The sequence below is a fragment of the Sphaerodactylus townsendi genome, linkage group LG02 (assembly GCF_021028975.2).
Source record: "Sphaerodactylus townsendi isolate TG3544 linkage group LG02, MPM_Stown_v2.3, whole genome shotgun sequence".
NCBI lineage: Eukaryota > Metazoa > Chordata > Lepidosauria > Squamata > Sphaerodactylidae > Sphaerodactylus > Sphaerodactylus townsendi.
The window spans coordinates 79457686-79482018 of NC_059426.1; the positions used below are offsets into that span (position 1 = coordinate 79457686).

The 24333-nt window shown below is 40.5% G+C and overlaps 1 protein-coding gene across 1 annotated transcript in view; it reads left to right on the plus strand.

Annotated features, from left to right (window-relative positions):
• Positions 1-1797: 1797 nt before the first annotated feature.
• Positions 1798-24333, plus strand: part of MUC5AC (mucin 5AC, oligomeric mucus/gel-forming) — a 67257-nt gene continuing 44721 nt past the window's right edge. Inside the window, exons 1-13 of the mRNA XM_048483747.1 lie at positions 1798-1907; positions 6048-6176; positions 13023-13097; positions 14393-14654; positions 16688-16802; positions 17221-17311; positions 18895-19004; positions 19214-19430; positions 19589-19714; positions 21508-21625; positions 22493-22631; positions 23344-23454; positions 23638-23707. Of these exons, the coding sequence (XP_048339704.1) occupies positions 1835-1907; positions 6048-6176; positions 13023-13097; positions 14393-14654; positions 16688-16802; positions 17221-17311; positions 18895-19004; positions 19214-19430; positions 19589-19714; positions 21508-21625; positions 22493-22631; positions 23344-23454; positions 23638-23707 (1636 nt within the window). The 5' untranslated portion in view covers positions 1798-1834. The remainder of the gene's footprint in view (positions 1908-6047; positions 6177-13022; positions 13098-14392; positions 14655-16687; positions 16803-17220; positions 17312-18894; positions 19005-19213; positions 19431-19588; positions 19715-21507; positions 21626-22492; positions 22632-23343; positions 23455-23637; positions 23708-24333) is intronic.

Sequence of the window (24333 nt, forward strand, 5' to 3'; positions counted from 1 at the left end):
ATACTGTTGACTGGTGTACAAAGGAAACATTACTTTCTCTCGCCTTGACAAGAGAGGGATGTGTGAAGTTTATTTCTCACCACTCTCTCCCAGACCAAACAAATTCATTAAGCATAAACAGAATCCTGTGTGCAACAGCATACTTTACATAGGCAAATGCGCTGAATGTGTATGTTTTAAGGCATCGAGGGATGCAAAATCTCAAAACATCACTTGGCCAAAGTAACAGCTTTTTCAAAGACTACATGCACCTGCTAAAAAAAGAATAAAAGTGTACTGTTCAGAAGTTGCATTGTTCTTAATACAATGAAACTTCCTTAAATAACTTTCTGTAAAAGTACAGAACTGCTTAAATATGCCTGCTGTATGATGTGGGAAAGGACTCATAAAACTGTACTTAGAAAAAAGAGTTGGGGTGAGACTCTTCTTATATCATATAAACATGTATCGTGTAAAATATATTATATCTAAATTTAAGTTTTATTGAGAAGCTACTTCTATCTATTGGGCAATAACATAAGAGTTAAATAAAATCCTTGAAAATGTGTGAATATTGAAGCATTCAGGGCTGAGAAGCTGTCGCTAGTTCCTATGTCTTCCATAAGGAAGTTCCTTCTTGGTTGCCAGTCTCCAGGGATGCTCTGGAGATCTCCCAGAATTTCAGCTGATCCCAGAGAACAGAGAGCATTTTTCTTGGAGAAAATAGCTGCTTTGGATGGTGGACTCTAGGACATTATATCCCAAACAAGTATCTTACTTCCCTAAACCTTGCCCTCCTCAGGCTCCAACCCCTATATCTCCAGGTATTTCCCAACCCAGAGTTGGCAACCCTACTTCTCAATTATATGCTACTACATGTTATAATGTGAGATAGTCAAATGAGGTACTGCATTCCCCCCCCCCCCTTTTATTACAAATAAGAACCATTCTGGCATAAAGCAAAGCTGCCCATCCTATGGAACTCACTGTTTGGTAAGCACTGATGGAGTTTCTCCCCTTTGAGGCATTTTCTAGTCACTAACCTCCTTTTCTTTTGTCTTCTAATCTCCACTGCCCCTTCCGCACATGCAGAATAATGCACTTTCAATCCACTTTCACAATCGTTTGCAAGTGGATTTTGCTATTTCGCACAATAAAATCCAGCTGCAAAGTGGACTGAAAGTGAATTCAAAGTGCATCATTCTGCATGTGCGGAAGGGTCAGTTGAAGTGGTGTTATCTTTGTGTGTTTTTTTTAAATTTGTTTGTGTACAATGCAGTTTGAGCACTCCTGATTAATAAAAAGGACTAAATATTTTGAAAGTAATCCTAGTTCACTTCTCAATTTGGAAACACAATAACCTTCTGCTGCCAGGTCTTCTCAAAAGCAGAGCAACCAATGTAACATCACTTTTGCAAAGATGTGATACACAGATATGAAAGATATCATTCCACATCCAGGATCAAAAGGAATTAAGTAATTTTAATTCAAAATCAGTTTAAAAGGTTCTGAATTACTCCATGGCTATAGAAACAATTGAAGAACATTAGCCACAGGGAGCAATATCCTTCATTGCTGTTTCCTCTGACTTGCTTCATTAGAAGAAAAAAATGCAGGGGGAAAAATACTCCTCCCCAAATGCAAATACATTTGGCCAAGCCCTAGTAGAGTAAAAGAGCATCATCTCGTTACCTGAGCACCTGCTAAAATCTCTGAAGCCCCACCTCTTGAAAAACTTGTGAAACAATCTGGGAACTGAGCCAAAGTCTACACTTCTGCTATATAAGAGTCATCCAAAGACAGGTGCCTCTCTAGAAGCCTGTAGTTTGGTACATGCTGCCAAACTCCAGCCAAGATGGGTACAGGCCAGGGGGCATGGACACCACTATGGATACCAATGCTAGTCATCGCCCTCACACACCACCAAGGTAGGAGACTTTAACAGGTTTTACTTGCTATATGTACAGCTGTTGCCTGGCTCTTCTAGGGTCCAAAAATCTTGACAGTGCTTTTCTTTGCTGCACCTCAAAGCTTTAAAATATTCACCTCCCGCCCCCCAATAACCATTGCCCCACTCCAGTGTCAGTGTGTTCAAGTTTTATTACCCCATTTCCTGGAAGTAACAGTTGAATAGATCAAAAAGAAAAAGAAAAGCTCATGTTTGTGGAGCTATTTCAGTATAAAAGCATCAAGAAACAGTTGCATCAATTTGTTCAGGACCTTTTATTAGTATAAATATAATTTAGAAATGGTGAATATTGGAAGCTACAGAACTGACAGGTGAATGAAATAGATGATTTTGAACAATGGCTAGATTCCCTTGTTATTATTCCCTTGTTATACCAGATTGCAGTGTTTGTTGATTGCTTTGAAATCAATGAGAAACTCATGTTGACCTATATGAATGTAAGCTCATTAGCATTTGTGAGCTTCACAACTTCAGCTCAGCAGCATTTATACCATCTGAAAATGAATCTTCAGTCATACAAAGACAGGCAGCTGAGCAGGAGTCTGATGTGTCCAGGTCATCTGTTCTGTAACCTTCCATGGAATGGAAATATTCTGAAAAAGGGGCAGCCATTACAAGTTATGGAGATAAGATGACCCTTAGACTAGCAGCCACATTTACAAATCCTTTGATTTATATATTTATAAGAGGAGATATAAGGATCTATCACAAGCCACTTGTCAACACTAAATCCATTCATATTTACCTAATTGAGCCTAGGAAAAAAATCTGAATGGATGTTGCAGCTGTTGAAATTGGGGGGAAAAACACAGTTATTGGTGAAGGACAAAATCTCAGTGCCATTTTTCCCCCCAGCAACACACACTGTCATTGTGTAGTGTCTTATTTATGCCATCCTCTTTTTCTTTCATACTTTGAACAATTGAAACTACATATTAAACTTCATGGATTTTACATAAATTCAAGTTATTCTTGTGACATCAGTAGATATGATGTAGTTAATGCAGGACATGGAGAATGTCACTGAGAACTGTTTCAGTTAATATACCACCTCTACCCAATTTATGCTGGAGAAATACCATGGAATTCCATGCAGCCATTTCAGGGAGTTTTATGCCGTTTATGCTAAGTTTACTTTTGATAAACAATAATGACCTCTGCCAGGTCCTAAAACAGAAAGCTATCACAGGTGGATTCAGTACAATTATATGGATCTGTTCCTTAAAAGTAAAAGCTTCACTATGGTCAGTGTGCACAAAAATTGGTTTTAGATTTTAAGCTTTTTATTCATTGACATCTGATTTTCATCAGGACTTTGTAAGGTCTTTTGACAGAGCCCAACTCCATCACAGCTTTCTTCCACCGCATAGGGCAGTGATGGCAAACCTTTTCAAGCCCAAGTGCCCAAATTGCAACCCAAAACCCACTTATTTATCGCAAAGTGCCAACACGGCAATTTGACCTGAATACTGAGGTTTTAGTTTAGAAAAAACGGTTGGCTCTGAGGTGCATTACTCGGGAGTAAGTTTGGTGGTAGTCAATGGCTTTGCTTTGAAGCAACCATGCAGCTCTTCAAACGGGTGAATCACGACCCTAGGAGAGTTTACTCAGAAGCAAGCCCCATTGCGAGCAACTGAGCTTACTCTCAGGTAAAGGATCGCGCTTTAGTTCTTCCCATGAAAATCAGTGGGGTTTAACAGTGCTTTCCCCCACACACTCTGTACGCACGTGCCACAGAGAGGGCTCTGAGTGCCACCTCTAACACCCATGCCATAGGTTCGCCACCACTGGTATAGGGTAACAAAATGTCAATTCAGATCACAGCAGCAATGGTACAAAGGATAATTCCATGGTAGGATCTATATGGAATATTGAGTGCAATACTGGTCACCCCAACTCTGAAAAGGTATCATAGGACTAGAAAATGTGTAAATAGGACAACTAAAACAATCAAGAGGTTAGAGAAAATGGTCTATGATGATACTGAAAGCTTTTACTTCTTTGAGTTAAAGGAAAACAAATTATGGGGTAACATGACAGCAATTTATAAAATAATTATTGGTGTGGAGGAAGTGAACAGAGAAAAATTTCCTTTCCTTTAATGCTAGAATGTAGAGTGACCGAATGAAAATTGATTGGCAGTAGATTCAGAGCAGACAAAAGACATTACTATTTCCCACAAATCACAATTAACTTGTAGAATTTCTTGTGACAAGATGTAGTGGTGGCGCCTTACACAGATTGCTTTAAAGGAGAATGAGCAGATGCACAGAGAACAGGTTGATAAATAAATAGGATTCTCATGATCAGTGGTTGTAAAAATCTAAAAACCAGTTACTGGATTGGGAGCCCTAGTCCATCAGTGGAAGGCACTGATGATTGCAAATCATTTCCTCGCCTAATAATTCTTTCCATCCCCAGGAAAAAAACATTTCTGGGATTGCAGGACCCACGTGGTCAGCCATATGGAATGGGAGGGTACTGAGGGGGCGGGGAAAATCACCCTCTCCTAGTCTCCTCTCTTTCCATCAGCTGCACTGATCCCCTTCCTTTTCCTTTCTGCATACCTCCGACCCATGGGGCTATTATACCACTGAGTCCCACTGTGGATTTACCCACAGTGGAGCAAAAAGCAGGGAGGACAGTTATTTTCATGCCTTCCTTGTGAGCTTCCAGGAAGTATCTTCCTAGCCATTGCTAGAAACAGGCAGAATGTTGAACTAGATGGTTTAATCTAGTGGGGCTCTTCATGGTTTTAGTTGTATTCATCTATAGGATTATAGTTTCACCTTCCAAAAACCTTTGAGTATCCTCCATCCAACAAATTAGCCAGGACCACCACTAAACCTGATATAATTTTGCTCTATTAGGCAGTTCACACTTACTCAAACCTAGAAATACTGTACACATATGTGGGAACCTAAACATACTCTACACATTTGTGGGGCATATGCATGACATGGAACATTGCTAGCGTATATGTGATGATTTCCAAGATCTTTCCATTTCCAAAATGACTGATGGTGCCACAGAAATCAGGAACATGTATTTATGAGTATTCTACTACCTATTTTTAGATTGGAGGTTATATGAATTTGTTCTGAGAGAGTCAGGAATGCAACCTGACAACAGAAATCATTAAGAAGAAGTCAAGATCATTAATCCAACATGTGAATTGCAAGTAAGAGCTCCCAAGAGTGTTTCCTGGTATAACTAGTTACTTTCCAGGAGATCTGATTTCAGTGGGTTTAGACTGGATTGTACTGCCAGCATATTTAAAATTGGAAAAAACACAGACAGCCCTGCTAGCATGAGCTCAAATGGGAGGTAAACCCACAACTTTAATGCCTGATGGATTTAACGTTGCCAGGTCATCTCGATCACTGGCTACTGGCAGATGTGGGGAGGGAGAGAGTTGCCAGATCCATGTTAAAAAATTCCTGGAGCTTTGGAGTTGGAGCCTGTAGAGACAGGGACCTCAGTGGGGAACAATCCCATAGAGGTCTAAAGCATCCATTTTCTCCAGGGAAACTGATCTCTGTAGTCTGGATATGAGCTGTAACTCCAGGAGGTTCCCAGGTCCCACCTGGAGGTTGGCATTCCTAGACAGATTACACCACTTCCTGCTTCTGCGTGAGCCCATTTCTGAACTAAGGTCATTATTGGGGATCCTGCTTCAGGTGCTCTCTACATCTGAAGTAAGATGTAGAGGTGTGTAAAGGTTTTTTTTTCTGCAGAGGCACCGACACTTTGACAAACCATTTTCCAGACAAGTTTGCCCTTTCTTTTTACCTGGCAAATGAAAACCATTCCATTCCAATTGGAAGGAAGAGAGGGATTAATGTCGGTCGGGAGTGGTTTGCTGTTTTATCATCTGTATTTTCACTGATACTTTATTATGGGTTATTTTGTAATACTGTGTTTTTAACTATTTGGAACTGATTTCTGTTAGTTGCTGGATACTATTTGTATTTTGAATAAACACTTTGATCTGTGTTGCACCTTAACTAGTTGATGGTTTACAAAATTGTTACAACTGTGTGACCTAACAGAGCTCACAGCAATTATTTCTTTCTTGTTTTTTGTATTATTGCCACAGTCCATGCCCAAGTTGCAAGTCAGCAGTCCCAATATGGTCAACAGGTCCAGGACTATGAGCAGCAATCACAGTATGATCAACAGCAATCAAATTATGATGACTACCAATCTGTCCAGCAGGGACAAGACGGTAGGTGTTTTAACTTTCTTTGGGCAAGATTAGGTAGGGAAGGAAAAGGACAGGATTGCATCCTAGAAGGCTTCAATTCACTTCACTGGCAGAAGAACAGAATCACTATCTGGTTAATTTCACATTTGTAAACCCTAGTTTTACTAACAGAATATAGTAATTTTAAGCATTCACACATTTCAATCAACTAAAAATGTTAAAGCTGAGATTTCTATGCTGTACAGCCACTCTCCAAAGCATTCATTTTCTCTAGGAAAGCTGATCTCTCTAGTCTGGAGATGAGTTATAATTTCAGGATATCACCTGGGCCCACCTGGGAACCGGCATCCCTAGACCTAGTAGTTTACTCTTACTATACACCAGCACAACATGAAATATACATCATTCTGTTGGTCTGTGTTACCACAGCTGTTAGATGCTATATCAATCTAACAACTGTAGTAAAATCACAGTGTAACTCAGATACTAAGCCATAGTCATCCCTTTCAGTGTGCAGTGGCTACCTGTTTATGATTTTCTTGCCCCTCCCACTAAGGAGCTCACCAGCATTTCCTACTATTTACTTCCTTCCTTTTATCCTCCTTTATCTCTGATGTTCTTAAGTCTTGCTAGCTTCTCCCACTTCCCTGTCCCTGGAAATACATATTTTACCAGCTTTGTCTCTGATTTCTAGACTTTTCCCCTCTTGCTTTTGCTTTTTTGTTTCGTCACAGAACAGTCCAAGGGATTTTTTTAACTTCAGTCACCCTGAATTAGCCTGCAGGGCATTCCTAAGAACACTTTCCTGGAGTAATCTCTTTAAGTATCACTGAGTAGGATTCTGAGTTGCCTTACTGAAGATTGCACTGTACAGAGTTTAACAATCAGGCAACAACAAGGCCTTTGCATAAATAGGATAAGTGAGATGAAAGACTGATGTAAGATACCAGGCTCAAAATAGGTTTACTAAGGGTTTTCTATTTATTTATTTTTGAAAATCATATATTAGCCATCATAGTGTCATTACATAAGTGACAATTATGCAAAACAACATTCAGTTTAAAAATCAGTTGATACACATTCATTTCTAACCATGCTATATTTTATTCTTATCACTAAATTTAAATATCCATTTAAGGATTGCCAGCCTTCTTCTTCATACTTCATGTTTCCAAAACAGTGCAGCACAGTTACCATTCACAAAGTATCATAAACTTTTAATAGGAAATATCTGAGTCTTGCAGTGCCTAGAGAAAATAATTCTTGCCACCATCGATAAATTTAGCCCAGTTCCCTATTTCTAAAAGCAGATACTGATGGAAAAATAGGGGAAGAGTACTTACCGATCTATTCCAAAACCTCCACATATACACATACCCCAGCCCAAGTCACATCTGAATTTGGCGACACCTGCTGGGGTTTTCAAGCCAAGAAAGGTGGATTTTCCATTGCCTGCCTCCATGTCACAATCCTGGTATTCCTTAGAGGTCTCTCATCCAAACACTTGTCAGAGTCAGTCCTGCTTAGCTCCTGAAATCCAACAAGATCAGGCTAGTCTGAGCTATACAGGTTAGGGCCCCAAACTTCTATTGTAGCATTAATACTAATACTATCAAATTTGTAGAACTTTTTAAATTGTATTGTCAAAGGCTTTCACGGCCGGATTCAACTCGTTCTGGTGGGTTTTCCAGGCTGTGTGGCCGTGGTCTGGTGGATCTTGTTCTGAACGTTTCGCCTGCATCTGTGGCTGGCATCATCAGAGATGTATCACAGAGGGAAGTCTGTTACACACTGTGTCCTGAAGATGCCAGCCACAGATGCAGGCGAAACATTAGGAACACGATCCTCTAGACCACGGCCACACAGCCTGGAAAACCCACCAGAACCAGTTTTTAAATTGTGTTTATTCATCCATAGAAAATGCTAAAATCATTATATCCTCTGACGCCTTGCTTACTCCGTAGTTATAGTAGATTGATACATTTGATAGCCCACGTCCACTTTTTTTACTGCTTTAACCCTAGACCTTTTTGCCTTCCCATATACATATATCTGCCATTTTTTGCCACTCTTTTAGCAAGCATAGAAATTTATACATAGTTTATTTTTCTACGGTTTTTTCTAAAAACTTGAGAATGTTTTTATTCCTTTCACATCAGCTGTTATTTGTCTTATTTCATATAATCTTGGTTCATTTTATGCTGTTATAAATCTACAGAACTTATTTTATCAAGTTCAACCTAATTTCCTTCCAAATTTAACAAAATTGTTTCTTCAAAACTCTTAACGTTCTTGTGTAAAAACAAATGGTTTTAATATCTTCTAGAGAACAGGGAAGAGCATCCATGCTTGAGGCATGAGTAGTCTCTCCCCCCCCCCCTTTAGTTATTTCCCCACAAATAAATTCTCTCCAGGGAAATTTAAAAATATTCAAAGAATTTTGTAACAAAGAATTCAAAGACATTATCTGATATGTAATAACATCACCCGAGGTCTCCATTGATTTAGAATCTATCTTAAATAAATTAGCATCAGTCTAAATTACAGAAACACAGAGGTTTACAAAATGCACAGTGACCAAAATAAACAACTGAAGGCTATTTTGAGGTACTCTGAAAAATCTTTCATTGAAAGGAAACTGTGCTGGAGCTCTTTCTATCACCGCTTCTCTCCCCTCCCTCTTGAGAAAACTAATGGGGCTTCTACTGATAGAATTGGCATATCTTGCAGCTCCACCCCATATGACCTCTCATTCACTCACTAATCTCTGGTTGCTCTGATAAGCCCTCCACCGGAAACAATGCCTTTGCTGAATTCTTCACCTTTTCTCTCCTTTCTTGCTTGATAGAGTTGACAGGATTTCTGCAACTTATAGTTGCCATTCATCTATGGACAGAGGTACTGTGCCTTTGTAGGCAGAACTAATCAGATGAACCATTCCAACATGGAATGCAATAATATGGAAAAGCCACATTGATTCAATTTCTGCCAGTCATCGTGTAGTAAAGTCACAGAGCCTCTGTCCATAACAATGTGTTAACACCCATTATGGCCACCAAGTTGCTCCATGGTTAATTTGTGGCTACATTTATGATACATACTATGGGTTGGATCTCATGAACCCTAAGATGCAGTGGCGTACCTGCCAGAGGAACATGGGGTAACCCATGTCCCTGGGCGCCACCTATCTGGTCACTTGGTGAGCGCAAAATCGTCCTCCACACACCAAGGCCTTCTGCAGGCCTGCCAGGTGCCCCTCAGCTCGGCCCCACAAGAGGAAGAAGCTGAAGACCAGGCAGGGAGGCAGCCAGCCACAGGCGCGGGCCCACTGGTGGCAGCTGCCACCACCCCGGCTCAACCTCCATCAGCGCCTGTGGCCAGCCACCTCCCTGCTGCCTCATCTTCAGTCTCTTCTTCTTGCGGAGCCAGACTGAGAGGCAGGGAGGCAGACAGCGCCAAGCAGCTCGGGGGGGGGGGTCTCCACCAGCTTAAGGAGCAGTCTTGCAGGGCCAGGCTGAGGAGCAGTCCATGGCTGGCTCCCTGTCTGGCTTCTCCAGCCCACCAGGCTGTGGGTGCCCCTCGGCCCGGCCCCACCAGGCTGTTCTTACCAATCCTGGTAAAGTTTATTTCTTGGGTAGCAGACAATGCTGCTGGAGAGTTTATTCTTGATGATGCTAGTAGGAGGCTGCAGTGGAAAAGGGGAAGGCATCAAATCCCCCCCCATTTGCATAAATGGAATTCCACAAAAGAAAACCAAAGGAGCAATTTTACTCCTTCCCTACTCCATCAACCCAATTCACAAAGATACTACTATCTCAGGAATAAACTTTCCCAGAATTGGAAATGGATGTCGGGGTGGGGGGGATAGTGGTAAGATTAGGGATCCTTGCATAGATCTTGCAAAGTCCTTGCACTAGATCCTGCCCTATGGCTGGATCCATGTGTGGTGTAGTCCTTAAGATCAGGTAGACTGTAATTTTGAGGACCAGGTTTGATTCCCCACTCTTCCACATGAGCAGTGGACTCTTATCTGGTAAACCAGATTTTATTCCCCACTCCTGCATTCCTACTGGGTGACCTTGGGCTAGACACAGTTCTTCAGAATTCTCTCAGCCCCACCTACCTCACAAGATGCCTGTGGTAGGGAGGGGGAAGGGAAAGGAGTTGGTAAGCCCTCTTGAGTCTCTTTACAGGTGAGAAAGGGGGGTGTAAATCCAAAACTCCTTCTCCTCTTCTTTTTCTTCTCTACTGATGAGCCATATCTGTATTTTCTTCCATTTGAAAATGCAAGTACTCAAGTTTCTCACCCATGAAAACCTCTAGGGCTACCAAGCTATATTCTTGGATTGTGTACACTGGATAAGATTCATGTATGTTGAGATTATATTTATTTGCATCAGTTAAGGAGAAAGCAAACACACACACACTATGCATGTATCTAATCTAGAAATGTATTTGCACTACACAGATGTACAAATATATTCTGAGTGAGCATGGGTGTATACCCACAATAACAAATACTATAATATATTACTTTATCTTTTTGAGCTAACTACACAACCAAAAAGCTGAGAATTGGTGAAAGTTATGCTCCATAGGTAGAAATCCTTTTGTTAGTGGAAACACTTTGTGTTTTATGGGGTTTAGGGGGGGGAGTGGGAGGAGGAAATATTGTTCAGAGGAGAGCTAAACGTAAGTCCTGCCCCAGGGGCAGCCAAAAATCAGGTTCTGTCCCTGTTCTCATTTGCTACCTGAGGGAAGGACTAGCCCTTCGCCTACCACAAAATACCATAAAAGACATAAACCAAGAACAACTGTGTGTGGTAAAACATATTGGCCACAGCCATCTCTTTATTGGTTCAAGATGGAGAGAAGCATAAGGCGCAGCATGGGGGTCTGATCTACACGCTGGGCAGCACTTTTGCTGTCCCCCAGTTTCTGACTTCCTCAAGCCTGACTGCTGAGGAAACAACTAAAAAACCAATGGAGCAACAATGGGAAATCCCAGATAGGCAGTGCCTGAAGATTCCTTTTGCTGCTAGGGGCAGAAGCCATAGTAGTCCACGTCTGGGCACTCTGCCCATTGGCTTGCTCCACCCCAAACCTCTTTAAGGGGTTTCACCCAAGCAGCTTAGCTCACTCACACACCCACACCAAGATCAGTCCCCCATGCACAACCCACCAACTAGATATGACAAAAATAAGCATGCAAAACACAATCGTATAACAAAAGGGAGAGGAGGGTGGGAATGCGTCCGGCTCCAATTTGAGAGAGGGCTGCGACCTGGAGCCAAATCCAGAGGGGGTGGCGAGATTTGTGCTGCCCTTCCCAGGCCAGTAATGGCAGCCAAGGTTATTCTCGGCCGCTTATATACCAGATTCTCTGTGTCACTGCTTCAATGCAAAAACGTACAAAATCACACCAAGGCACTGTTTGATTGCGCCTTGCTTAAGGGCTAAACAATACAATATGTTTGCTTGTGAGTTGTCTCCTGGTTCACCTCTTCAATCAGAATCTCACATCAGCTCCAAGAATGTTGCTTTAACAATGACAGAAGTTGGTTTTCCTGACAACAGGTGGCATGGGTGGAGGAGGCAGCTCCTCCAGCCCTTTTCTTGACCCTAAAGAACCCCCAGTGGGAAGTTAAGTTAATCTCATAACTTTGTAGTTGCACATGGAGTAGTCTGATCACTAGCAGCTCCAAAGCTGTACAAATGCTCAAAACAATGAAACCAGAGACAACTCGTAAACAAACATCTCATGTAGTTTAGCCCTTCAATATGTTCAATTGCAAATTCTTTGTATGCCTTTTCAGATATTATGTATAACATAATCATATTTTGTCAACAACTGAAACCCTAACATAATGTTCTGCTTCTCACATTTCTAGTTATTTGCATAAGTACATGCATTAGGTAAAGAATGAAATTTATTGCCAAAGATGCAGTTTTCAGCTGGGAGAGGCCTGTATCAGATTCAAATTACACTGTATGGGTGAAAGGCCTCATTACATAAGGAAAGTTAACACCATTTTAGTAATTTTGACGATTTCACATAGTAAAGCTTCCTGAAAGCCCATTCTTAGGTAACATGCTCAACATTTCATTCCTATGAAAAGAGGAATCGGAAAAGAAGCAATACAACATCAACACATTACATGATATTTGTATATTCAGAACACTATGTTAGAAGAGTCAGCTGAGATATTTTAGCTGTGACCATACTCACTTGGGAATAAGTCCTACAGATTTTAGTGGAACTCACTCTCAAGTGAATTGCATTTGAAGAACGGTCTCCTTCCGTATTTTCCTGTGCATCAACTGTGGCAATGGTAGGATTCAAATAATTTAACAACCAGTTCCAAAATCAGTGGTGGGATTACAACCAGTTCAAATAGGTGCGAATAGGCTGAATCCCACCTTAACTGTGGTCGTCAGGCAGCCATTTGTTTGCTATATCACCAGTTAAGAAGGCCCATCTGGGCCTTTTCCATAATAGCTCTGGCTCTATGAAAGGAGCTTCCTGAAGAGGTAAGTGGGGCTCCTGTCTTAGAGATCTTCTGGAAGTTTAACTTAATTTATTAGACTTCTCCCCTGCCCCTCCCCTTTCAGGCTCAAGTGCTGCAAGGTCTGCCCATCTACCAGAGCTTTCCAAGGCAATTGAATGGCAGGCATCTTTTAAAGAGGGAGGGGGAGAAGATTTGGGGGCTGTTAATTTAATTTTGTTTTTAATTGAAAATGTGTTTATTATTGTAAGCCACCTTGAACCATGGGGAAAGCCAGGATATAAATGTTTTTAAATAAATATTATCACATGTGCATGTGTGTATTTATACTACTAGCTATAATGGAATTTCTTTCCTTCAGGTTTGTCCACACCACTTCCCAACATCCCAGACGTGACCATCATCCCACCACTGAAGACAACACTAGATGTCAAGGGTAAGCTGTCCAGATCTATAGTCTTCAAAGCACTTATCCAATTGTAATTCCACTAACATCAACTAGACCAGCAATCGTCTATAATGAACCCTTCTATTAGAGACTAGAAAAACTTCATGGAAGCTGATTTTCCCCACTTGTCTTTCCCTCAGCAGTCCCCTGTGGATCTCAAAGAGCTTGTGCTAACATGTGTATGGGGGTGGCTTCTAAACTTTATATGGAATCAGGTATCTGAAGGACTAGCTTTTCCCATATATTCCCGGACAGGAATTAAGATCACTGGGGGAAGCTGTCTGGACTGTCCTAAAAAATCAAAAAAGCTCATCTGGTAAGCACATGAGGGCCATTTCAGTGGCAGCTCTAGACTATAACTATGGAACAACCTCCCCAGGTAGATGTACCTGGCCCACCTCACTGCCAATCTTCAGGAAGAAACTGAAAGCAGTTTTATTTAGGACTGCGTTTGATGTAGTTTTTTTCCCCTATTGGTGTTCTTACTTGGAGTTTTAAAATTCTAACCTTTTATGTGATTTTATAATTTTCTTTTATTTATATATTTTTATTGGTTTGTCTGCAATCATTTAGATATATTGTAAGCTGCCTTAAATTTTTGCAAGGGAGAAAGGTTGCTAATAAATGTTTAAATTTAGAAAAATAATAAAGCAACATGCACTGTAGAAAGAAGGGGGATTAGGTAGAAGAAGGGGTTTTTTTTTGTTTTGGAGGGGTTTTCCAATGGCCCTGTTTCCAATGGCCATACAACTTGCCACTCCCCAGCAGACCTTTATCAGGTAACATAAGGGGTAGCTGGGATAAGGAAAATACAGTTAAAATAATTTTCCATGAAGTCCTTAATTGAACAGACACAACCAGCCAGAAACTGAGCCAAGAGGGCCCCTTAGACTGGGCCTAAACCTCAAAGTGGCCATTTGATAATTTCATGACTTGTTTTCATGTGTCATTATTTGTTTTTATTTTATAAAATAAAAGTCAGGGGCCTCAAAAGTTCGAAGTGGCCCAGGCCTTTCTGAACCTCTTGAGAAGGCCTTGAATGGATGGAAGGATTGTGAAATATCTGTGCTCTATTAGTTTAAAATTGGAGGGGGGGGGAGTTAGGAGGCAAGCAGGACATTTATAAGCAGAAATAAAAATTGATAGACTTTGGTAGCCATATTTCATATTGGTAGCCATATTTCATTTTTAAAATCCTGTGATTGCAGAGTGGGTGGCTAGGTGTACAATGAATATATGAACAGGACTTGTAGTAGAAACTAACAGTTACTTCTGATCCACAGCTTTAAACCCTGCTCATAATGGGCAAGTGTGTAGCACTTGGGGCAACTTCCACTTCAAGACCTTTGATGGGGACATATATCATTTCCCTGGAGTTTGCAACTATGTCTTTGCTGCCCACTGCAAATCTGCCTATGAAGATTTCAATATCCAAATAAGACGCAGCGTGTTTCAGAACGCCACCATTATTAGCCATGTTGTCTTAAAAATTGAGGGTGCAGTGATTGAACTGGCACCTAATTCCAATCTTGTAGATGGAAAACAGTAAGTAGAACAACATTATCTACAACCTCATTTATGTTATTTCACTGCTACACGTCCCAATCACAAGTGCGGGGGTGGGGATGAAAAGTCTGCTAAACCAATACCCATTAGAAGTATATATTTCTTTTGAAATTAATCACACTCCAAATCTTCCTGCTTTGTAACCACAATGTGAGAAACCCTTAAATGAAGTTAGGGGTTTCTGACATACTACAAACCAAAGAAAAACAATCTGAAGCTCTTAGCACTGCTTCAGGTGGCTAGCTTCTTCCTTTGGCTATTAGTCCCTTTTTGTGTGCTGGAATTCCCATCTGGAATTAACTGTCTGGACCCTTTTCTGCCATATAAGGCAGTGTGGTGATGGTCAGGCAAAGGACAACATGATTGACAGCTCAGTGAGCACACAGCAGCTATAAGAGGTTGCTTCTTTAAAAAACTGTGTGTGAAAGGCTGATTCCGCATGGGCCAAAAAAAGCGGTGTGAAAACGGTGTGAAAACAGTTTAAACCCTTTTACACTGTTTTAAACCCTTTTACACCATTTTCACACCGTTTTCACACTGCTGTTTTTGACCCATGCGGAATCAGCCAAAGTGAGGAAATTTATATAGGTTTGTGTCTGTTTGCTCTGCCTTGTGTGAATTCTCTCTTGAAGTGAATGTTTGCAAGAGTTTTTTGTAAGTTTCTTTCCCATTCCATTGTTAATAATAATTATGTCTGTGCCTGGATTATTTTAATGTGACTCATTTAAATTCCAATATAGTACATGGAATTATTATTACCTTACTTTCCAAGAGTGATTTCATTGGGAATATCTGCACCTGTCTTTCTGAACATTTGCAGATAATTTACCTATGCTTGGCTCTATATTTCCAGGGATTTGGGGAACAATTGCATAGAAAATAAAATAACTATCAACTCAGTTACAAGAATACTATGTTTATGAATCATTTTGGAACCACTGCATCCATCTTTCTGGATGTTTCCCCGACATATTCCTCTGCAAATTTCAAGTAATTTTGCCATAAATCCCATGGCAGGAACACCAACATTCTTTTAAAATGGCCACTTTCAATTGCTCTGGAATAAAAATCCCAGCACTAGTTTGGATGGAATTTGAACAGCTGTTGTTCCCTTATGGAAGGTTTCAATTCATCCAAATTTTATTTGGAGAGAACATTTTAAAAATTACAGGGAACTGAAATTTGGCTTTTCCAAACAAGGGAATCAATTCAAAGATAAATCAGATTTGAAATGAACTGATTGCACAAACAGGAAAGACATGGGGTGTTCAAACAAGCCAACAAAATGAATCAAGTCATCAAATGCAGCAAAAAACCAATCAAATTGAAACTTTTCTGCAACACTCCAAATTCCCATAGCTGCAGGGGCTGCTTGTTCATTTCAGTGGAGAGATTGGAATCACACACTTTCTTTGCACTTGCATGTATGTTCTTTCCATTGAACTGGATGAAGTAGTTCATCTGTGTGAATGCTTTTGTTTGTTAGTTTCATTATTTGTGTCTGCTTTGTAAGCGGAGTCCAGAAATAGCCTTGCTGTGGCAGAGACCACTTTTTCTGCTGGAGGAAGTTGCCCTGCACCAAGGGAAGGCTCTTCCATTACCAGGGGAGAAATCAGAGCATATAACCCTATATTAAAATGGAACAATACAGAAAAGCAGCTGTGTAAGTCTAGCTCAGCAGCAGATGGAGTTATCAAATAATACAAAATGATTTTTTATTATTTTAATGTTTGTGCTATATATCAAAGAGCAACAGAGTATGAATCAGATGTATGAAATAGGTAAAATTAAGAGTGTTACAAAAATGTCAAGGGCCACAAAACCAAGTTTTTTGTATGCATGTATAAATATAAGTTGTTGTTATTGTCCACTTGCACCACAAAGCATAGATTTGCTTGTCATTCAGTTATGTCATGGAACATTCTGTCCTTGGAAAGGTGAATTAGATACCTGTGAATGTGAAGTTTCAATTTGTCACATCTGTCTTCAACTGCAATTTGTTTTATCTCTAGAATTCAGCTTCCTTACAGCCACTCAGGAATCCAGATTGAAAGAAGTTCTAATTATCTGAAAATCTTAGCCAAGTTAGGCATTGTGCTATTTTGGAACCTAGAGGACAGCCTCCTGGTAAGAAAAAAATATGCAAATTTTGTAAGAAACTCACCATATGACAGAGAAAAATAATGTGTTTATTTTATTTATGTTTGCTGGTTTTGTGAAAGCTGTGGTATAAAGTCATATGACATGTTTGGATAGTAAAAGTCTTCTGCTGGTTCCTTGGATATTTGGATCACAAGCTTGGTTTGATCACTATGTTTGGTCATTCAGTCATCCTGTGAGAATTTAAAGATCAGAAGGAAAGAGTATCCTAATATCAACATTTAGAAATCAGCTCCATTTGAGTAGCTATGGAATTGATTGTAAACATTTGTTTAATAAGAGATAAACTATTCAAAATCAAAACTTACAGTAACTTGGAGTTTCATTCATAATAATGCACTAATGTTTACTATAATTATATCTCATTGTTTCTACTCTATTTCAGCTAGAGCTTGATAGGAAATATGCTAATCAGACTTGTGGTCTTTGTGGAGACTTCAATGGTATCCCAATATACAATGAATTCATTGCAAACAGTAAGTAGCTTAAACAACTGACTCTTCTGATTTTATTGCTTTTAAAAGTAGGATATAGTTTCTTTGTAGAATGACAGAAGCGGTTTCCGCACAGGCTGAAAGCAACGGCTTCAGCCCCGGTAAAACACCATTTTGGTGGGGACCCTTTGCACAGGCGCTGCTGCCAAATCGATGCAGCAGTGCTCTGTGCCTGCCAAAACAGTGTTTTCAAAACTCGCTCAGGGAGCGAGTTTTCCTGCAAATGCCAGCTTCCATCTGCTGCCATGCGAACAGCAGCGGGTGGAAGCCGGCGTATTCCCCTCCCTGGTCCCAAACACTTCCTTAACTCCTGCTGGCAGCCGTCCTCTGTTGTCGCTCTGAGGAGGCCAAGAGACACGCCCCCTGGCCTCTGCAGCTGCAGCCATCACTCTGGCCATGGGGGCGTATCCCCTGGCCTCCTCAGAGCGACAGCAGCACGACGGCTGCCAGCAGAGGTAAGGAGGCGTTTGTGGCCGGGGAGGGGAATATGTAGCTGTGCGGAGCCTGCTCCAACAGCTGCACATCCCATGGGGCCGTTTGTGCAAATGGCCCCAGAGCCTGTATCGGCACGATTAATGCCGATGCAGGCTCTCACCCTTGGCTGTGTAGAAACAGCCAATGCTTATTATGGCACTTTTATAAAATACTTTTGATTGACTTTTGATACAGTCACTGTGCAGTATTTGAAAAGGATGATGACTAGTTGCTGAAATGTAAACTTCTTGCTTTGCTTTTCATTTTTTAAACCAATCATGTAACAAGCTTACACGTTTTTAAAATTTGCATTTTCTCTTGGTAGATAGGAGCCATTTTCTCCAGATGAACTGATCTTTGTCCTCTGAAGATCAGTTGTAATTCCATGGGATCTCCAATTACCACCCCACAACTTATTGAGAGCCAGAGTGAAAGTATATTGGTTCTGGTTCTGGTGGGTTTTCCAGGCTGTGTGGCCGTGGTCTGGTGGATCTTGTTCCTAACGTTTCGCCTGCATCTGTGGCTGGCATCTTCAGAGGTGTATCACAGAGGGAAGTCTGTTGCACACCTCTGAAGATGCTAGCCACAGATGCAGGTGAAACATTAGGAACAAGATCCACCAGACCATGGCCACACAGCCTGGAAAACCCACCAGAACCAGTTGAATCCGGCTGTGAAAGCCTTCAACAATATATTGGTTATACTTGTCAATATGTGGAAGATGTTGCTGTATAGAATCAAGGCAAGAACTTGAACTTTATAGAAGTAAAGAGTCAGAGACATTAGCTCAGAGGAAGATGGGCAGAGGCATTATGGTCTTTAAAAGGTCTTAGTAACCCATGGCACTCAAATTACTTTTAAAAGAGAATAAAAGCAATCCCTAAGGCTCTGCCCAAGAATGGCAAAAGAAAGCAGGGTTTGATCTGAACCTGCTTCAGACTAACAGCACTTTCTTCTCATCTCTGCTCTTCCAGCTGATCCTGCTTCATGTATCAATATTTGGATTCTAAATTCTAAAATTCTAAAAATATAAGGGTATGCAATATTTTAAGGGTATGCAAAATCTTAAGGGTATGCAATATTTATTGCAGACATCCAGCTGAATCCTGTGCAATTTGGAAACTTGCAAAAGATGGATGGACCCACAGAACAATGCCAAGACCCTGCCCCTTCAACCCCACACAACTGCAGTCAACAGTTTGTAAGAATTTCTGGTTTTGGGTCTTATTTTAAAGTAAAATCTATTCCTTCTATCCTTCCCTCTTTATTTACAGATTGCCAAAGAAAATAAAGAGAATGAAATCTCACAAATAAGGGCACAGTTAAATACCATCAATAAAAATCAGCTCAGTAGTTAACCAGTGCTTTATGAAATTCATTGTTTTAACAGTGATTTTCCCTCCCTTTCAGAGTTCTATCTGCCAGACTGTATTGACTGGTGAAGCCTTCACAGGCTGCAATGCACTGGTTGATGTGCAAAGTTATATCGATGCCTGTGTACATGATCTGTGCAGCTGCGATTCATCTAAGACTGACTTCTGCATTTGTAACAACTTTGCTGAATATTCTCGGCAATGTGCTCATTCTGGTGGGCAGCCCCTTGAATGGAGAAGTCAGGATCTGTGTGGTAAGTAACCAAGATGAGCTTTGATCTCTTTATTGTATGGACAACTGTAGAGGGCCAAAACATAAACTAATGACTGTTAAAATTCTGTTAGCCAACTGCACCTCAGGAATGGGAACTGTTCTTTGGGAAACTATCTCATCCTTTATTTCTATTTTTAGCAAAGCCATGCCCTTTCAATATGCAACACCAGGAATGTGGATCACCCTGCTCTGATACTTGTACCAACCCAGAAAGGTCCCAGCTCTGTGAAGAACACTGTACAGATGGATGCTTCTGTCCCCCAGGTAACTCAACAACTGTATTCATTTGTTATAATTGCATTCATTAGATTGAGTACAGCATCTCTGTGGTATTGAGAGAATAGCAAGTAGCTTTCTCTGTTTCAGTCTTAAGTGAAGGAGGTGAGTCATAACTGACTGGTTATCCACTGCTGATTGAAATGCTCACTTCCTCATAGAAGAAGAAGAGAAGAGTTTGGATTTATATCCCCCCTTTCTCTCCTGTAGGAGACTCAAAGGGGCTTACAATCTCCTTGCCCTTCCCCCCTCACAACAAACACCCTGTGAGGTAGGTGGGGTGAGAGAGCTCTGAGAAGCTGTGACTAGCTCAAGGTCACCCAGCTGGCGTGTGTGGGAGTGCACAGGCTAATCTGAATTCCCCAGATAAGCCTCCACAGCTCAGGCAGCAGAGCGAGGAATCAAACCTGGTTCCTCCAGATTAGATACACGAGCTCTTAACCTCCTACGCCACTGCTGCTCCTAGAGATGGCATCAACTGACAGGTTTTTGTCCTATTTTAACAATGGCTCTGGAGAAGTCACAGAAAATGACCACTAAAAGAGCCAGATTAATTACCCTTCTTTTAGAGAAAGATTTGATGAGACTGAAAGGGAACTTGGCAGAGGTTTATAAAGCTATTTGTCTCCTCAGTATATAAGAATTCAGGGTTATCAAATGAAACAACAGGCAGCAGGTTTAAAACAAATAAAGGAAGTCCTTTACATTGTTCAGAGTTAGCCTTTGCTCTATGACAGCTTTAGTATAAGTAGCTTTTGAAAGAATTCATAAAGAATGCATATGTTGGTGCATGAACCTATTTGGAGCTGATATGTTTCCATCTACCAAATGCATGGCAGCCCATGTTAACTCATAAGTTAATTGCTAAGTTCAGGTAGTATTACTCTCAGATAAATTTGCTTAGGGTTTCTTTCCGAAGTAGAAATCAGAAAAGGGATAGCAATAAATATTAAAGATTTAAACAAACTTACTGTTTCTAGCATCTTATTTCCAAAAGTGATCATCAACATTCTTCTAGGAGTTCAAAAAGGAAGGCATGAAGGCCCTTAATCTTTTCTCTCTCCCCCCTCCACCCCGCCAACAAGTTTAAAATGGATGTGCTTCATGAGTAATCTTTCATGGCTATCATGAATAATCTTTCCAAAAGCTATCTAAGCCAGTCACTATATCTGGTGCCTGGATTAACAAATGTTAAACGTTTCTTGTGTATTTTGTGAAGAAGTGTTTTTATATGTTCTGAACTGACTGCTAAGCTGTATTTCCTGTGGCATCTAGAGGGCAGCATGCTTAGCTGAAGGGTTCAATGGACTGTCACAGCATGGTAGCTCTTATGTTCTAAAAACAGAGGAAAACTAAGCAATGACAAAGGGTGTTTCTGTGGCTCAGTGATAGAACACATGTCATAGAATAGAATGAATGAATGCTTTCCATACCAAAGGTTGAAGGTTCTTGCCATCTTCAGTGAAGGAATCTCAAGTAGCAGGTCCTAGAAAGGCTTTTCTGTGCCTAAGGCTCAGCACAACTTGCCAGAGCAGAGTTAGATGACTTTGCATAAAGCCGTTTCATATATTCATACAAGAAAAAATGTTCTTCAGTTTTTTGAGTCTGTCATAGCTGTGCTTTCCTATATTATTCGGAAAGGAAAAAAGATATGTTGCTGACGAGAGATATTAATGTAACTGTTGGCTATACTATATCTCCAAAATAATCTGAATGACATTATGCACCCCACTCAGAATATCTACACAGGTAGCTTAATATGCAATTTATCATTCTTTTAGGCACTGTATATGATGACATTAACAACTCTGGCTGCATCCCTATTAAGGACTGTCACTGCACTTACAATGGGGATGCTTATGCTCCGGGAGCTTCTTTTGCATCTCAGTGTACTTCATGGTAAGCAGACAGCTAGTCTATACTTAACAGTTGAGAAAGAGAAGTTTTACTTTGTATGTTTTACTCAATGGAATGAATTGCTAAGAATGTGTTGAATGTAACAGCTAAAGCAGAAGATGTCAAGTCCATGAAAGCAGAGCTGTTCACTGCTTTAGCCTGATCATGATGGAAATGGTTCCCATTTTAAGAAATTTAAATGAACCAGTGCTGCAAATGAAGCTATGTAGCAGGAAAGCTCTTCTCATGATGTGCCTTCTGTGTATATTTTCCGAATAGATTAATTCAAGTTGATATCTTCTTTGTGCATTGATATTGTGATCATAAGTTCCAAAAATGCAGACTGGAATTTAAAAGGCAGTGAACAGTCTGAAAATTTATTTGGCATACTACAATGGTGAGGTCAAACACTTTCCCATATGAATTGAATATGTAACCTAGAACATGCCACAGAATACACTGTCACATGCTGAGCTTCTGTGGCAAACCCACAGAAGATCCTAGATATTTATGTGGGAAGTGTTTCCTTAAGGTTGTAAGTTAAATAACCACCGTGGCAAACTATTGCATGCAGGCAATTACTAACAAATACTGAAAAACAGCAAAGGCCAGCAACCAAACACTTCAAAAACAGATAGCAAATGCTGAAATCAACTATAGGTGGTTGGCAAATGTGGATACCTAAAATGCAGAGAACATCCCAATATCCAGGGGATATCCAGAGATTTATATGACATCAAAACTCACCAAGGAAAACATCTGGGGAACATCAGCTCTGAAAGAAAGAGCATCACACATTTCTCTGTGCACTCATAAATGAAGTGTCATTTGAATACACAAAATCAACTTTTAAACATCTTTTTTCCTCAGTGCATGTACTGGAGGTCAGTGGGACTGTGTCAGCGTTTCATGCCCTGGAATTTGCTCTGTTGAAGGAGGGTCCCACATTTCAACATTCGATGAGAGACAATATTCCTTCTTTGGTGACTGTAGCTATGTCATTACTAAGGTAATCGTGAAGCTCCCCACACAGTGTACTCAAAGTGATGCCCGGTGGCTTCAAAATTTTTAACCTTTAAAATCCCTACTAACTAAATTCCTAGAGTATTTTTTAGAGCAGTTCTCCCCTAGGGAGCCTTCCCATCCACTGAGAAAACCAAAGCAGGCCCTCTTCTGAGCCTCCCACTAACACTGCAAACAAAAAACAAGGCCTTTGCAATGTTAGGTCCTGCTCTGTAGATCTCTGTTCTAAGATAAAGTCTATGTTGCTTGTTTTTCAGGGATAAACTAAAATCACCTTTGTACAAACTTTTAATCTCTTATTGAACTAGAATGTGATCTGGGCTTGATTTGTTAAGCGGTAATGTTTTGTTTTTTATTAATAACTGTGCCTCATATAGAGTTGTATTCAGAGGTTCTGTTCAGCTAATGATGCAGCATTTATCTGATACAAGGACCCTTCTGTGAGAGCACAGAGCCTTCTACAATTCTGCTGCTTCTGCCTAATCAAGGCTCTTTGAATCACCAGAAGACTCTGCTGTTAGTACAAAGGAATCTTTGGATCCAACTCTTTGTTGTCATAATTGATCTTTTATTAGCTGTTGGAATATATCCTGATTTCACACAAAAAAATAATCTGATTAGTTCAGAAACAGTGTGATATAAACTGGTATAAAGTTCAGGCAATATGAGCCACCAATGCTATATTACTTCACTTTCAGCTGTGTGACAACAATAAGTTCACTGTTCTCGGAGAAGTCCGAAAGTGTGGCCTCACAGACACAGAGACGTGCTTGAAAGGTGTAGCCATCAGCATGGATGGAGGTCAGACAGTAAGTACAAAAGTAAAAAAGTCTAAATGTATGCTGTAAATGTAGATTGCACATGGATAAGACAACTGTTGTTTCTTCCTTAAACCATCCTGTACAAATGTAGTCAGTATTCCCTCTTGATGTTCTGATCAGCTATAATCAGCAATAGGTTTCAATCAGACAATATTCTTTCTTTACTAATAGGTAATTCTGATCAAGCCTTCTGGGGTTGTTTATGTGAATATGATCCTCACCCAGCTGCCTGTCTCAGCATGTAAGTTCCACTTTTGGAGATATCATATGGCATTTTTAATTCCTGGAATTCTTAACCTGCTATTGTATTCAGTATTTAATTGCCAAATTCTGTTTATAGAAGTATTCAATTGAAGTTCAGCATGGCTCATGCACTTCATCAAAGACTGTGTGCATTTTTGCCATCAAGTCACAGCTGACTTGTGGTGACCCCATAGAGCTTTCAGGGCAAGAGATGTTTGGAGGTAGTTTGCCATTGCCTGTCTACATGTCAAACCCTTGGCATTCCTTGGAAATATCCCATCCAAATGCTTGCCAGAGTTGAGGCTGAGAGTATGTGACTGGTCAAAGTCACTCAACAGGTTTCCATGGCAGAGCAAGGATTCAAACTGGGGTTTTTCAGATCTTAGTCCAACATCTTAACTGCTAACACCATGCTGTCAAAGACTATTGTGTTCAATATCTATTGGGAGGTTTTTATTGCAGATGATCAATCTATCCAGAGGTCTTTGTGCACCAAGATGCATACTTAGGAAGGCCTCCCTGCAGTAGGTGTTCTCAGTCCAACATCATAGTCCTTTGTGCACTGATATGTACTGAGAAATCTTATGTTTAAAGGAATTCAATGAACTTACTGAAATTATACAA